This window comes from Carya illinoinensis, chromosome 1, assembly GCF_018687715.1.
Source record: "Carya illinoinensis cultivar Pawnee chromosome 1, C.illinoinensisPawnee_v1, whole genome shotgun sequence".
Classification (NCBI taxonomy): domain Eukaryota; kingdom Viridiplantae; phylum Streptophyta; class Magnoliopsida; order Fagales; family Juglandaceae; genus Carya; species Carya illinoinensis.
The window spans coordinates 10,816,168-10,830,714 of NC_056752.1; the positions used below are offsets into that span (position 1 = coordinate 10,816,168).

Here is a 14,547-nt window from a genome sequence, read left to right on the forward strand (position 1 = left end):
TGTCCATGTGAAGATTCTTACTCCATTCCGCAATTTTTTTAGGTAAGACTGGAGTACTAAGTACTAACACAATCTGTTCCACCTGGAAAAGAAACATGTTTCGAGCATGCTTAAAACCTGGTGGAAATCCATGAAGCCTGTATAGGGCTGCAAATTAATAGAGTAGTTTGTAAACAGCTGGAGCTCGACTTGTGTATATTAGATTTGAATTTAATTCATTTAATAAATGAGATGTTTATATATATTAATATATGCTCAAATATTAAACGAGTAAAATTTCTATAGACTTGATTTGGTTTAGATTCATGGACAAAATTTGAATAAGCTCGGCTTGACTCATTTAAACTTGTTTTGAAGCTCGTAATATGTTTTATATATGTATGTGTAATATATATTACATGTTAATTATATTTTATATATATTACATGTTAATTATATTTTATATACTTAATTATATATTATTAATTTATTCATAGTTTACCTTATTTAATATAGATATGCTATGTTTCCAAAATGTGTATGGGATAATTTGTATAATAATATATCATACAACTACAACTATTGATTTATTATATTATCTATATGTATTAAATAGTTTAGTTTATTTTATTTATCTTATGTAATTCTTTTAATTTATAACTATAAGTTATTTTTATAAAAAAAAGTTATAACATTAGAACTTTGAATAAAAATTATTTGATTGAATAGTTAAATGGTTTGAGTTTATTTTTGGTAAAATTTAACTTTTTTATTAACCAAAAGATAAGAAAATTTTGTGGTTGAGAAGAAAATATGCTTGAGAAGAAAATTTTTGTGTCAATGTTTTTTAAAGTTTTGTGGAAGTTGTTTAAATTTTCATTTATTATAGAAATCTGGTTAAGATTTTGATATGGATATTTATTAATGTTGTATTAGGGGCAAAAAGATACGTGGATTGAGAGTAAAAAGACCTTATTATCCAAACATCTTTATAAGTTTTCATTTATAAATATGTTTGGATTGAGAGTAAAAAGATTTATTGAAGATTTCAATAATTTCTTGTATCCAAACATGCCCAATGGTTTAGTTGCCTTATACCATGACTCTATCTTTTGCTTGTAAAGTTCAATTGCGTTCAATCTAATTTTAAGTTGAGTTTAACGTCTAAATATTTAATTTTCAAATTATTAAACTCATTTCAATTCAAAATCTCTTTACATATGGGATTCATAATATTTTTCAATTCAATACCTCTTTATACGTGGAAGTCATAACTTTTTTTAACTTTTTATAAATATATTTAAATTCATCTTAACATCTAAACACATATAAATTCATCTTAAATAGATTTTACAAAACTCATCACATCTTCTCATCTAATTATTATTCATAAATAACTCAACTCTAGTCAAAATCCAAACGTAAGCATAAAAGTAACTCTTCATAGCTAGACAAAAAAAGTACTGCCTATACTACTTATATATCCATCAACTAGAGCAGAGCCAGTGAGCCACACAACCAGACGCAGCCTCAAAAAGTCAAAAAGCTCCGACTTACAAGCGTGACATGAATTGAAGGCAACTCGAAAATAGCCTACAAATCCCTAATCCATGATTCGTCAACTCATCGAATCAGTCGCATCCATTCTATAGAAAAACCTTAAGTAAAGCAAAGTTCATGTTTTTAATTAGTAGTGCAAACTCAAGTGCGCACGATCGACTAGGCCTGACTTGTATTTATAAATTAATGTCGACGATTTTGGTAATCATCATTAAGTTTACTCGATCTATGCTTTCAATAGTTCATGAAAGTACAGTGAATTCTTGTATTTGGTTTGATCATCATCACTTCATAGTGTGTACAGAATCATGTCACGTTGTGATCAATAAATTTTAACTTTGCTCATATCCATCCATCATGTGCAAATTGCGTATATAAAAGATTATTCATATATAGATGGTGAATTTAATATCATAATCTTAATTAAACTATCAAACCCATTATGTACCATTGAACCGGCCATTATGTACCATTGTCATCTTTGATAATGTTAGTATAAATTGTATAATTTTTTTCCAGAAAATTATATATTGATCGCCTACATCATTACATGTGAGAATTTCCAACGTTGCGAAAATTAATGAGAAAATGGGGCGCCATATCATGTACCTTCAATCATTATGTCCATCTTCATCAACCCCCATAATCGGAACACAAATGATGCTTGTTGTTATCGTGTAAATGTTAGAATAGGGAACCTTCATCTCTATATGTGATTATGTTGACACCATTTCGTGAGTAATTGTCTTTATGTATCGGTACCCATAACTTTATATTAGACAAAAATAAAGCGGTACTATTCATATATATGTAATGTGATAGACGTGATGATTATGATCTCATCACGTGGGTTTTGGCTTTTAACTTTTGGTTTGAAAAATTAAAGAGTAATATTAGATATAGTTGTGGAATGTGCAAATGTTGCACAACTTTTTTGAAAAAAAAGTAAGGTTTATTATTAAAAAATTATTTTTTTATCGTATGGATCCCGTATTTATTCTCTTTTTCCAAAAAAATTGTGCAGCGCTTATACATTTTACGACTGCAATTAAATATCATTTCTCAAAATGAAATGCTTTTGATCTTTTTGGAAAATCTAACAATTACTACATGGATGTCCTGCAGAAGCCATATGGATTGTGGGTGTCTAATATCCAGAATGATCTTGAGCGTGGTGATCTGGTTCTGGATAAAGAATCATTACGTCTCCACCAACAAGCATCTTCAACCACCAAGCGGAAGCAATTACCGACCAAAGAGGAAAAACATGACCAGCCAAGTTATTCCTTCCTTGAATGAGACAAGCAATTTTGAAAAATGAGTGAGACTCATGTGATCGATTGTGCACTGAGAGAGAGAGAGATAGAGAGGTTTATTTTTCAAACACAAAGCCCCACTATTTGGAGCTGTCTTAGGACATGCATGCATTTTTTTCTTCCCGTGATTGAATAAACAAACCTGTGAGGGATTGATTGAAACTGCAACCGTTATTTCACTTAAAACTGTTTGGTTTAAACAGTTAGTTAGTGTCTATCAATGCACAATAATTAATATTAAGGGTATACGCATCATGTTCTGAGCATTTACGAAAAGTTTTTGAAATAAATGATGATTTAATATTAAAATAATCAATTGGTTTGAAACATTGTCCGGATCGAACCAAATTATAAACTATATATATATAAAATAATATTGTTTCCCAATTACTTGAAAACTAAAATTTACTTGCACAAGAAAAATATAAAAGCAAGAACCTAATTATATTCATTTCATTCCTACAACTCAAATTGAAAAAAGTGTGCATTTGACCAAGGCATATCCATTAGGCATTCCAATGTGTTAAAAAGTAAAGAGTATCAATTTCAAATGACAAATGAGATGCAAACAGCTCACGACTTCTTATTATTATCATTATAGTCATTTGTCAGAATTAAGGAGAAGCTAACAAAACTTTTATATATATATATAACACATTAAGAGAAATATTTTAGTTATAAAAAGATTGAATAATGTTATATACAGTTGTGAAATATGTAAACGTCGCGTAATCATTTTGAAAAAGAGTAAAGTCTACGATTAAAAAGTTAATTTTTTTTTCATGTGAATTCGTATTAATTCACTTATTTGTCAAATTATAAAATTATTTTTATTATAATACACATTTAATAAATAGATAAAATTATATTAGTTTATGAAATTATTATATATATATATATATATTTATATACATATAGCAGTAGTCTATAACAAAACAATGGGCTACAGTAGTAACCTTTTTCACCCGTGATGAGCTGAAGTGGGTCGGCAATAGTGGGGGTGGTGGTGCTGAGAGAGATGGAGAAAGTCACGAGAATGGTTGAAATGCGAATCCCAACAAAGTGAAATGAAAGGGGAGGACCTACTAATAACTACTTTCCAACAGAATACTGTCCAAAGAGATACAACAACATCAACTACCATCTCTCCTCAATCTGACAAGCCTATCATACAAATTAGAGATGAATAATACACATCATTTTACAATATATATTTTAAATATTATTTTTATTATTTATTATTTTATTTTTATTAAACTAATTAAATTATTTTATATATCATCTATACACTATATATGTTATAGAAAAAATTAAAAAAAAATTAAAATATATGTACTGTATGGAGATGATAAGTAGAATTATTCTAAATTATAAAAAAGAAGAAGAAGAAGAAAAAAAAAATCCAAAATTTTAAAATGCATTGAGGTAAGTAAGAAATTAAAATATATGTGGTAATGTTAATAATAAGTCAAGGCATTTTCTTGTACATGATCATGTGTTTTGATAACCACTTGTCTTAAAAGTGAAACCATGGTAATAATTATATATAGGACTTTAAACATTAATTCCAATATGGTAATAATTAGTTATAAGTCATTCTATCACTTGGAGGCATTTCAATTGGTAGTGCAAATAGATAGAAATACCGACTCATAACTTATTATTATTATATTTCTAGTGGATTAATAATAAATATAAAAAAATAATTTGTACAGTTATAAGGTGTCTAAATCTGACACACTTCTTTTAAAAAAGATATACAAATTTAGAATTCACATAAAAAAATTTATTTTTTAATAATAGACCATATTATCTGAAGAGAGACGATCTTCCACATTTGTAAAATCCCATAAGTCCTTTTTGGAAGTTTTTAAAGGGACTGCATATTTATACACCTTAAAACTATATTTAATAAGTACTGTTACATCCACAAAAAAAATTACATCAAAATAATCTCACAAACTGACTTAGTTTTATCTGATTTGTTAGATTTAACAAACCACGTCAAGATATATCAATCTGTAAGATTATTTTTATATAATCTATTTACAGTTAAGAGTATTTTCCATTAAATATTACTGTAAAAAAGGTCATGCAAGAGACTCACAGCACATACAACCACACTGTTTCACCAAACCTCATGGCTAAAGAAACTAATTTGCAACTGTCCCTCTTTAATTAAGTTGCTAACGTTTGTCTTTTATATAAAACAAATAAAAAATATATAAATAAAACCATAATTATATTTTTTCTAATTTTTTATAAGAACAGGAAGCCTACTTGAGAAAATATAAATTCCATGTCCACATGCTGTGTACTTTTCATTATAAATACTTCCGTCGTCTTCACCACCAAACATATTCAAGTTTGCTATCTCCCCAATGGAGTTCTCAAGAAGAAGTCCCATGAGAGCTCAGGTAAACCTCCAGAGTCCAAACCCCTTACATTTTCTACTCAAACAACCAAAACATTATGGGTTTTTCAAAAAATTTGTCCAGTTTCTAGTTAAAAGTTTTCTTAGAACTCCTCCTCAGACGTGCACAAACTCCTAATCATTTGTTTTTTAAAATTTTCTGGTTTCTCTATGTGTGTGTGTGTTCTTTTATAATAAACATGACCTTCCTTGCACATTTCTTAATTTCCTTTTTTTTGTTAACAGGTGATTAAGGTAATTTCAGTGTTTATGGTAGTGGCCTTTCTGAGCCAAAGAGGAGCAGAGAGCAGAAAAGCCAATTTTCAGGGTTCCATGTTTGAGTACACAGCAATAAGCTGCAGAGCTCACAGTGCATCCCTGACGGATTTCAATGGTGTTGGTGATGGCAAGACTTCAAACACAAAGGCATTTCAGGCTGCAATCGACAACCTAAGCCAGCATGCATCAGATGGCGGTGCTCTACTTTATGTTCCTCCTGGAAAATGGCTCACTGGGAGCTTCCAACTCACCAGCCACTTCACTCTCTATCTCCACCAGGATGCTGTTCTCCTCGCTTCTCAGGTCTTCTTTTCCTGCCTTAAATTTTATCATTTACAATTACATGTGCCACGTGTCATATTCTAAGCCGTTGTTAATTAAGCGAACTCTTATATATTTTACTGATATGATTAGTCAAAATAATTATTTTATATTAAAAAAATAATGTAATCAATTATATTAGTGAAAGTGCATACACTATACACAAAACTTACTATATATAAAATTTTTATAGAATAAATTATAACAATAAATATGACGAAAGATAACAGAAATGATAAGGATTGAAACCAGAAGTTGAAACTTTTTACCTGCTATAAGGACAATAGTAACCTTGCTTATACCTAATCTTGATCTAAAATTCAATTTGTTCGGTAAGGTATTTCAGTACTTTTTGGTGAGAAGTGGATGTAAGTAAAGTCACGGGGTTGGAAATGCTTTTACTGAAATTGCGTCCTAAAAGACAAAAGCTTTTTGAGAGACAATTGCGTCCCCATTCCAGCTTCCAAGCAACAATTTCTTGTCTACGGTTTGTCAGTTTCAAGATTTCAACACCTTAATGAGAATCAACATCTGAGTCTCTCCCAATTTTAGGTCCCACTTTGCATCCTCAAACTACAGTAGAGTGTTGAACTTTGCTCCAAAACTGACCAATCTAACACATTCTCTATTTTCATACAAGAGATGCTACTTATCGTCCCACACTATACAGTTTATATATTTTAAAATTATTTTTTATTTTATTTTATTATTATTAAACTAATTAAATTATTTTACTTATCATTCATACACTATATATTTGTTATTAAAAAAATAAAAAAAATAAATCTGATACGTAGTGTGTGTAGATAATAAATAGAATTATTCTTATTTTAATAATTTGAGATGAAAAATGTAAAATCTTTAGTGATTTAAGAGTGTAAAGTGTACATTCTTTTACCCCATATGTGTGAATCAATATCTTAGAATTTCTATTCAAACTTTCAAGTCCCTTAAGTCATGTGAGATTAATCAAATAATATATATTTATTAGGATATGAACGAATGGCCGGTGCTTAAACCTTTGCCGTCATACGGTCGAGGACGAGATGCCGCCGGTGGAAGATACGCCAGTCTCATCTTTGGAACAAATCTCACTGACGTGATTGTCACAGGTACGTATATTTAATACCTAATTTTTAAAAAAAAAAAAAAAAGAATTAAAAAAGGAATAATATTGATTCACATATATTATTTTGTTGTTGGATGGATCTGAAATCAGGTGCCAACGGTACGATTGATGGTCAGGGAAGTATGTGGTGGCAGAAATTCCACGGTGGAAAGCTAAAATACACCCGCCCTTACCTCATCGAACTCATGTTCTCCGATAATATTCAGATTTCCAATCTAACGCTCCTAAACTCCCCATCTTGGAACATTCATCCTGTTTACAGCAGGTAATCCAACTGCCCCTAATCTTCTCCTCATAATTCTTACTTCACCAAAAATACTTTAACAAAAAAAAAAAAAATTATATAAAAAAAAATTTATAAAATAATATGACTTGATGTTTACGTCAAACTATAAAATTATTTTTATTATAAAATTTATATAATAAATCATATGAAATCACGTCAGTTTATGAATTTATTTTTATATAATCATTTTGAATTTTTAGCACTATTGCTAAGAGCCAATACATTTTGTTATCTTCAATCACGCTCATTAATATGACATATTTTAAGTAGTTTAACTATAACCACTTAAAAGTGCATCATATTGTGTAATTGAAGATGATAAAATCTAAAATAAAATGATAGGCATTGTTTTTAAAAAAATTTGGAGTTAAATTTTAGAAAACCCATGTATTATATTACAGAAACATGCATTGGCATGATGTTTTTTTTTTTCTTTTTTTTAATAATATATTAAAGAGGATAACGAAATTGTCAAAATATGTAATTTACAGCAACATAGTTGTGCAAGGGATCACGATCATAGCTCCGGTTAGATCTCCAAACACCGACGGTATCAATCCAGGTAGGTTCGTTTCTTCAGAAGTATTTGTCATTTATTATAATCTTTCTTTTAACTATTTGATTATTATTATTATTATTATTATTATTATTATTAAAATTCATTTAGGGTCTGCTTAGTATAGCCTTTTTAAGGATAAAAATGGCAAATAAGTTCAAAAGGAGTTTACTCAAATTTTAAATTGGGAAATGATTTGTCCAATTCTAGGGCGGTGTATAAGTAGTGTATATAAGATTCATGTACTTTCTTTCAAAAAATTGGATGAATTTGTGACCCACAAGAAAATTTTCACTTTTGAATGGTGGGTCTCACTATTTTCAAAAGATGCGTGCAAGATTTAAATATTTTATAATTATATATAATATAACTCTTATAAATCAATAAGAAAATTTTGAAAAAGAAGAAGAAAAATAATAACTTTACAACTATTTTACAATTTAACTAAAATTGAGGTAGTTTTATAATATTAAAATTTATTTTTAATAGAGTAATATAATTTTATTGATTTTTTGAAAATAAATTGTAAAATAATTATAGATGTATGATTACTCAATAAGGAAAAACAAGGATGGATATGCTTTTCGAAAACAAAAATGCTAAACCCAAACATGAGGGCACCCGATAGGGGCTCCGAATGAAGGCTCCCGACAATGGTTTTTTTTTATTTAGTGATTAAACACTACTTTCCCAAAATAATAAAAATAAAATAAAATAAAAGCACTATACGAAACAAACCTAGTGGAATAATAATTTAGCTGCAATTTGTCGGAATCAGAAGTTTTTAACCCTTTTATATTGTTTTGTTGTGTTTGTTTTTGGTTCTTTATGTTAAGCACAGATTCATGCACAAACATTAGAATAGAGGACTGTTATATTGTCTCTGGAGACGATTGTGTGGCTGTTAAGAGCGGTTGGGATGAGTACGGTATACAATTTGGATGGCCCACCAAACAACTGGTAATCAGACGGCTCACATGCATCTCCCCGTACAGCGCTGTGATCGCATTGGGCAGCGAGATGTCCGGTGGGATTGAAGATGTCAGGGCCGAGGATATTGTGGCCTTTAATACCGAATCGGCAGTTCGGATCAAGACAGCGGTAGGAAGAGGAGGTTACGTGAAAGATGTATACGTGAAACGATTGACTTTGCATACCATGAAATGGGTGTTTTTGATGAATGGCAATTATAAAGCACATGCAGATGGTCACTACGACCCGAACGCCTTGCCTGAAGTCAAAGGGATCAACTACAGGGATGTGGTGGCGGAGAATGTCTCGATGGCGGCTAGATTGGAAGGGATTTCGGGTGATCCCTTTACGGGTATTTGTATTTCGAATGTGACCATTAACGTGGCGGCTAAGTCAAAAAAAGTGCAGTGGATGTGCAATGATGTCGCAGGGATCACAAGTGGCGTGAGTCCTCCGCCGTGTGGTTCATTGCCTGATCAAGGGCCGGAGAAGATTGGGGCATGTGATTTTCCTGCGGATAGCTTGGCCATCGATAGGGTAAACTTCAAGAAGTGTTCATATACAATAACAAATGCTTGAGCTTTGCTTGATTTGTACCAGCAAAAGTATTAATTAGTCTTATCTATAAGGTAGAGCTAGATTGTTGCTAGCCAACAGAGACAAGAAGAAAAAACAGCCGAGAGATGTCTATTTAGATGCATCCTTTTATTAATTATTAGTAAAAGTTGGGAAACAAATCATTTGAAGACTGGTTTCTTCATGGTTTAAGCTTAGCTATAGAACTAATGTTTTCAGAATATACATAAATTGCACAATCATATCAGAAAGACCCCATGCCCAAGTGAGTTGTGTATAAATCATGCAAGATAACAGGAGCAATTATTCTTAATAACAGGAAATAATGATGATGATGATGATATACTGTGTCCAGGACCAAGGGTTAGCATTCTTGGCTATTGAAAACAATGAATCGTGCATGACAGTATGTACCAGGTGTTAACAAAAATCATACTGCAAAGAAAGTAGCTTAAACAGAGGGAATACATACAGATTCAGAGGTTTTCACCCCCAAAGATATGAGAAAAGATGATTAGCTCAGCCTGGCAGCGAGTCTTTATATCCACATCTACCATTTCAAACACAGAAGATCTTCAAAATCATACTGTTTAGAGCTTGTGACCAAGAATAATCTCCAGTACATTAATAGAGATTTCAACTTACTGCTGAGTGAAGTGGGGGAAGAGACCAAAGTCCAAACTCACAGCAGCAGCAATCAGGGATTTGAACTTGAGATAAATTGCGTTTCTGATTAATTTGCATGATAGATATGAGTTAAAAGAAGGAATAACAGTGAGTTTTCTATCTTTGATGACCCAACAATTACTTCAGTTGTTCAAGTCATCAGGTTTCTCTATCTAAGTGAGCGTATAGAGCCGATTATCCTCAATGAGTTGGACCCGGTTTGAACATAACGCCTCCATATGAGCTCCTTAATATTGTACGAGTCATTCTACTTGCAACCCAGTGGAGAACATGTAAATTATTTAAATTATTCTTATAAATTTATCCATAGAATAACTATGGTATTGAGAACTGATTATCTGTTATATTTTTCAATATTTAATATACTCTCGTTACAGCATTGAACATAATACTATAGAAAATAATAAAATTATTCGAATTTGTTCAAGTCAAATTGAACTTTACATGAATCGTATCATTTAATAATCGATCTTAACCTAGTATCCATAAAACAATTTATTTAATTAACGAATCGGAATCGAGTTTTATTTACAGTCCAAATTCTATTTAAACCTAATTTTCTATGGTAGTCGTCTTTTTCTAATGAATAAAAATAAATATTGATGACAGGTTTCCTCTCCTCCCCGTGGCTGCTGGCTTCTTCCCTTTATTTTCTTCCAACATCAGACTTGGGGAATACATATGGTAATTGGTAGGTTTTAATATAAAGGTTACTCGATATACCTGGTCCAAAGCTGATTTCTCCGCGAGTCGGATCTTTTACTTGTCTCATATTCTGGCATTGCACGAAAATGCAAATATGCTTTTACTCAAGGCACATCTCCACTGCAAAATAAGAAGAAACTCGTTGCCAATTATCATCCATATGAGAATTTCAGAGCTTCCCACATAACAGTTGAATTTTGTTTGCTTGGGAAATGGGGGGTGTTGAAACATTTAAAAAGATGACAATCTTCTTCCCAAACAATACAGCCTTTTATATAATAATAATAGGTAGTACATCATACATTTACAGATCTGCAGCACTGTAATACAACATACCTTGCAACTCACACCATACTGAATACAAAGACCAAAAGCTGCAAAACAAGATGGTACACTATCATCAGTAATAAGAAAACAGAAAACCCCACACCTAAGCCCATCTAAATGCCGTGAACGGTTTAGTTCCAACTTCATCGACTCAAAACTCGTTCTAATACGTTGCCCCCAACCTTTGTGTCAGAGTCAGTACCAGTTAATCTTAAGTTAGAAAGCAGAGCATCACGCCCAGTTAAAACTATTTGGAAAAAGCTATCCACTCCCTTTGTAAGAAGATCTAGTCCTTGTGAAAGTTTCTCCCCTCTCATTGCCAAATCTGAAACAGAATTCTTGAATGCTTCTGCTTCAACGGGTTCATCCCCATCTTGGATCATGGGATGCAATTTCTTGACACTTGTATCAACCGCTTCAAGCTCCTTCAAAGCTGTAACTCTTTCACCCACCAACATGTTTCTAATTTCCCCATTAATGCTAGTCCGCAGACCGGTAAACGCTTGTGCCCATGCATATTTGTCAGCAACTTCCAAATCTAGCAACTTTTGCGGAGAACCAGAGAAGGCGGCTGCAAAGACACTACAGACAAATATCGTCTCCACCTTAACCCCATACATAGCACTCATCAAAACCTTCCCCTTGGCTGAATTCTTAACCTTGGGAAGATCAATGGACTCCACAAGCTTGTCCAAAATGGTGCAACAGTTTTCAACTCTGGAGTTCTTTGAACTGATATGACGACTCCAGCTATCAAGGGAAGAACGGGCACGGATAAAGGGTTTTGCACAGGTGGATTCCAAATTGTGCAGCAGGCACTGAAGCAAGAGGTTGCCCTGGTTCAGTCGGGATAGCTCAGAGCTAAATGCATTGCATATATCAAGCAAGTTCACACTGATGTCCAAGTACACATCTATCCATTTCTCATCCCAATCAGAAACAGGGAGATCAAGGTCGGTTATGAGTGCATTAATGTCATTATGAGTTTCACAAAGTGACTCCATTGCAGATTTCATCCATGACAAGCTAAGGATTTCTTCCTTGTCATTTGGGTTTAGCTTTTCCAGCCTCTCTGCCAAGGTTTTCTCAAAATTGTTCAACAGTGAGAGAAGCTTTCGAGACAGATAAGGACCCTTTGGTGATAACCTTCGGAAAGGATTCCCAAAATGGAAGAAAGGCTGGTGTGGTTCTTGTGGACGGCTCATGTCGATGATTTAACTGCATATATGAGAACAGATAAAAGCTTCATAAAAACCATATGAACAGGGGCAAAATTCCATAGAACATAGTCGAATAATTTTTTTTGATAGGTTAGACCATAGTCGAATAATTATGAGCCCAAAAGACCTATTGGGGTCTGAATACCGTTTGTTAACCAGTTTTTTCGGAAATTCTTTTTCTGATAATTAATCGCTATTATAGGTACATTTAATATGGATTTCGTAAGTCCTATCCTTTAAATCTTTGGACCATTCAGGAAATTGAAATAAGTGTATACGAACAAGATTTTTAGATATCATTAATGAAGGTAATATAATATATTTTCTAAGAATTGATTGGATTACTAATGCAAAACCTCTTATTACTTGAGCAAATATAATGCTATCCCAAATTTCCCCTATTTCTATACGAGTTTTCTCGGCTTTTTTGTCTATATCTCTTTTGTCCTCCTTCACTTTCAAGTCTTTTGCTTTGTATGATCCGAAATTATTAATTTATTCTCTTTCCAAATCGAATTTATAAAAGAGTAATGCTACGTATAGTCATTTTTGCGTACTCTCTGCACACTCCACTGATATGATTGGTTGGATTAATTTTTTTTTTAATACACAACCAATCATATCACTGGAGTGCACAAAGGAGTCCACAAAAGTGACTACACATAGAATTTTTCTTTATAAAAATTCGATGCTTTGCTGATCTAAGTTTTCCTACAACCAAATATCAAGAAATAAATATCGAGATTTTGTACTTGCTTCTTCTCTTCCATTTTCCCCAGCAACAAAAACCAGGCCAGATAAAATAAAAGGCCAATATCGCTCCGCATTATTACAAACTATGTGCACAATGAAATAATAATACAAACCCACGAGTATATGCATTGTATTCACACTAACCTTGAGTTTGGGTACAGAAACAAAATAACATAAAATCCGAAAAAGAGAATTAATTTCCCTTCTATTCTCCAATTATCTTTACAAGTTTTTTAGAGCAAATGAAAAGACAGCACAAGAAAAATCAACATGAAAAACCCACGTCCTCTTCTTGCAGAACAGAATATCAACACCCAAAGGTTTCAAACTTTAATATCGAGCTTCTCTGCACCTTTCTTTAAATCATCACAAAATGAATCAACCAACCTATTCTACCGAAATCACAAAGATCCACAACAACAATTATCCTAATCAGAAATAAACGAAATAACTCACCTAACCGTCAGATCTTTCACCGATTAGAGCAATATGAAGCCGAAGTTATCCTCCGATCGTTAAAAATCAGATGAATATCCAATTAATAGGTCTACTTTCCAGGTACTTCCTTTTCGGAGATTGGAGAGAAAAAGAAACAGAAAAAAAGAAAAAGAAAGAAAAACTACCAAAACACGGAAGAAATAGACAGAGAGAGAAGGTGTATATGGCTTGAACCTGATATAAAACGTGGAAAGATCTCAAATATCTTGCAAGAAAATTTCAGAGCGGCGACCTGATATGATACGCTTCTCTTTGCTTCCTTGAAGTTTCCGGATCTGCAAGAAGTAGGTTGAAGGTTCCTTTTTAAAGCTGGAGACCTGGGCAGTGATAGAGTGACCGAGGCGGTGAGAGAAGAGGTGACACGTGTGAAGAGATGGGTGGGATTGGGGTAGCGGATATTTTATCTTTTTATTTTTCTATTAATAATATTAATATTATTTTCTTTGGTCAATAACAGCGGGCAGCATACAGGCTGTCATGGGGCCCGGCCAGTGTAGAAAGTAGAAAATTCTCCTCCTTATTTTTGTTTTTGTTTTTGTTTTTTTTTTTTTTTTGAGAATTTCTTCCCCTTTTTAGGTCAATAAACGTGGGCAGGTTCTGCAATTCATGACTTATGACGGTCGAGTTTGGGAAGTTAGGTGATTTTAAATATTTTATAAATATTAATAGAAAGTAATAATAAAATATTAAATAGTAATAAATAATAATATTAAATAATAAAAAATAGATAAAAAATAATGATAAAATAATTAATAATAGTGAAATATTCTCATAATACTTCACTTTTTAAATTATTCCTAAAATTCTGTTTGAAATTTGGACTAAATTAAGATTCAGTTTAATTTTAAGTTGAGTCTAACATCTAAATATTAAATTTTTAAATTACTAAACTCATCTCGATTTAAAATCTCTTTTTTTACGTAGGAGTCGTAATATTTTCCAATTTAATATATTTTTTCATATGAGATTT

General features: G+C 32.0%; 2 protein-coding genes across 6 annotated transcripts; one reads left to right on the forward strand and one right to left on the reverse strand.

The window, feature by feature from the left end:
• Window positions 1-5,120: 5,120 nt before the first annotated feature.
• LOC122310316 (probable polygalacturonase) lies at window positions 5,121-9,557 on the forward strand. The gene is made up of 6 exons (XM_043124214.1): window positions 5,121-5,272; window positions 5,515-5,850; window positions 6,860-6,980; window positions 7,088-7,262; window positions 7,775-7,845; window positions 8,681-9,557. Exons 1-6 carry the CDS (start codon window positions 5,237-5,239, stop codon window positions 9,388-9,390), a joined length of 1,449 nt encoding a protein of 482 aa, XP_042980148.1. The 5' UTR covers window positions 5,121-5,236; the 3' UTR covers window positions 9,391-9,557.
• Window positions 9,026-13,907, reverse strand: LOC122310325 (protein BPS1, chloroplastic-like). Of its 5 annotated transcripts, XR_006242603.1 has the most exons (5): window positions 13,536-13,862; window positions 11,116-12,324; window positions 10,798-10,899; window positions 10,033-10,116; window positions 9,026-9,937 (listed from the first exon to the last, which is right to left on the reverse strand). XR_006242603.1 is itself a non-coding variant. In XM_043124228.1 (2 exons), the coding sequence occupies exon 2, from the start codon at window positions 12,309-12,311 to the stop codon at window positions 11,250-11,252; it is 1,062 nt and encodes a 353-aa protein (XP_042980162.1). In that variant the 5' UTR covers window positions 12,312-12,324; window positions 13,752-13,907; the 3' UTR covers window positions 11,028-11,249. The 5 variants fall into 5 exon arrangements, 2 of the variants coding, with proteins under 2 accessions (XP_042980162.1, XP_042980157.1); XR_006242604.1 differs by having other exon boundaries at window positions 10,033-10,899; XR_006242602.1 differs by having other exon boundaries at window positions 9,026-10,899.
• Between the last annotated feature and the right edge of the window lie 640 nt (window positions 13,908-14,547).

Excerpts from the sequence above, each read along its gene's own strand:
- LOC122310325 (XM_043124228.1), bottom strand. The coding sequence starts at position 12,311 with ATGAGCCGTCCACAAGAACCACACCAGCCTTTCTTCCATTTTGGGAAT.
- LOC122310316 (XM_043124214.1), top strand. The coding sequence starts at position 5,237 with ATGGAGTTCTCAAGAAGAAGTCCCATGAGAGCTCAG. Across the intron at positions 5,851-6,859 it reads CTGTTCTCCTCGCTTCTCAG|GATATGAACGAATGGCCGGT; the intron begins GTCTTCTTTTCC and ends TATATTTATTAG. Across the intron at positions 6,981-7,087 it reads CACTGACGTGATTGTCACAG|GTGCCAACGGTACGATTGAT; the intron begins GTACGTATATTT and ends ATCTGAAATCAG.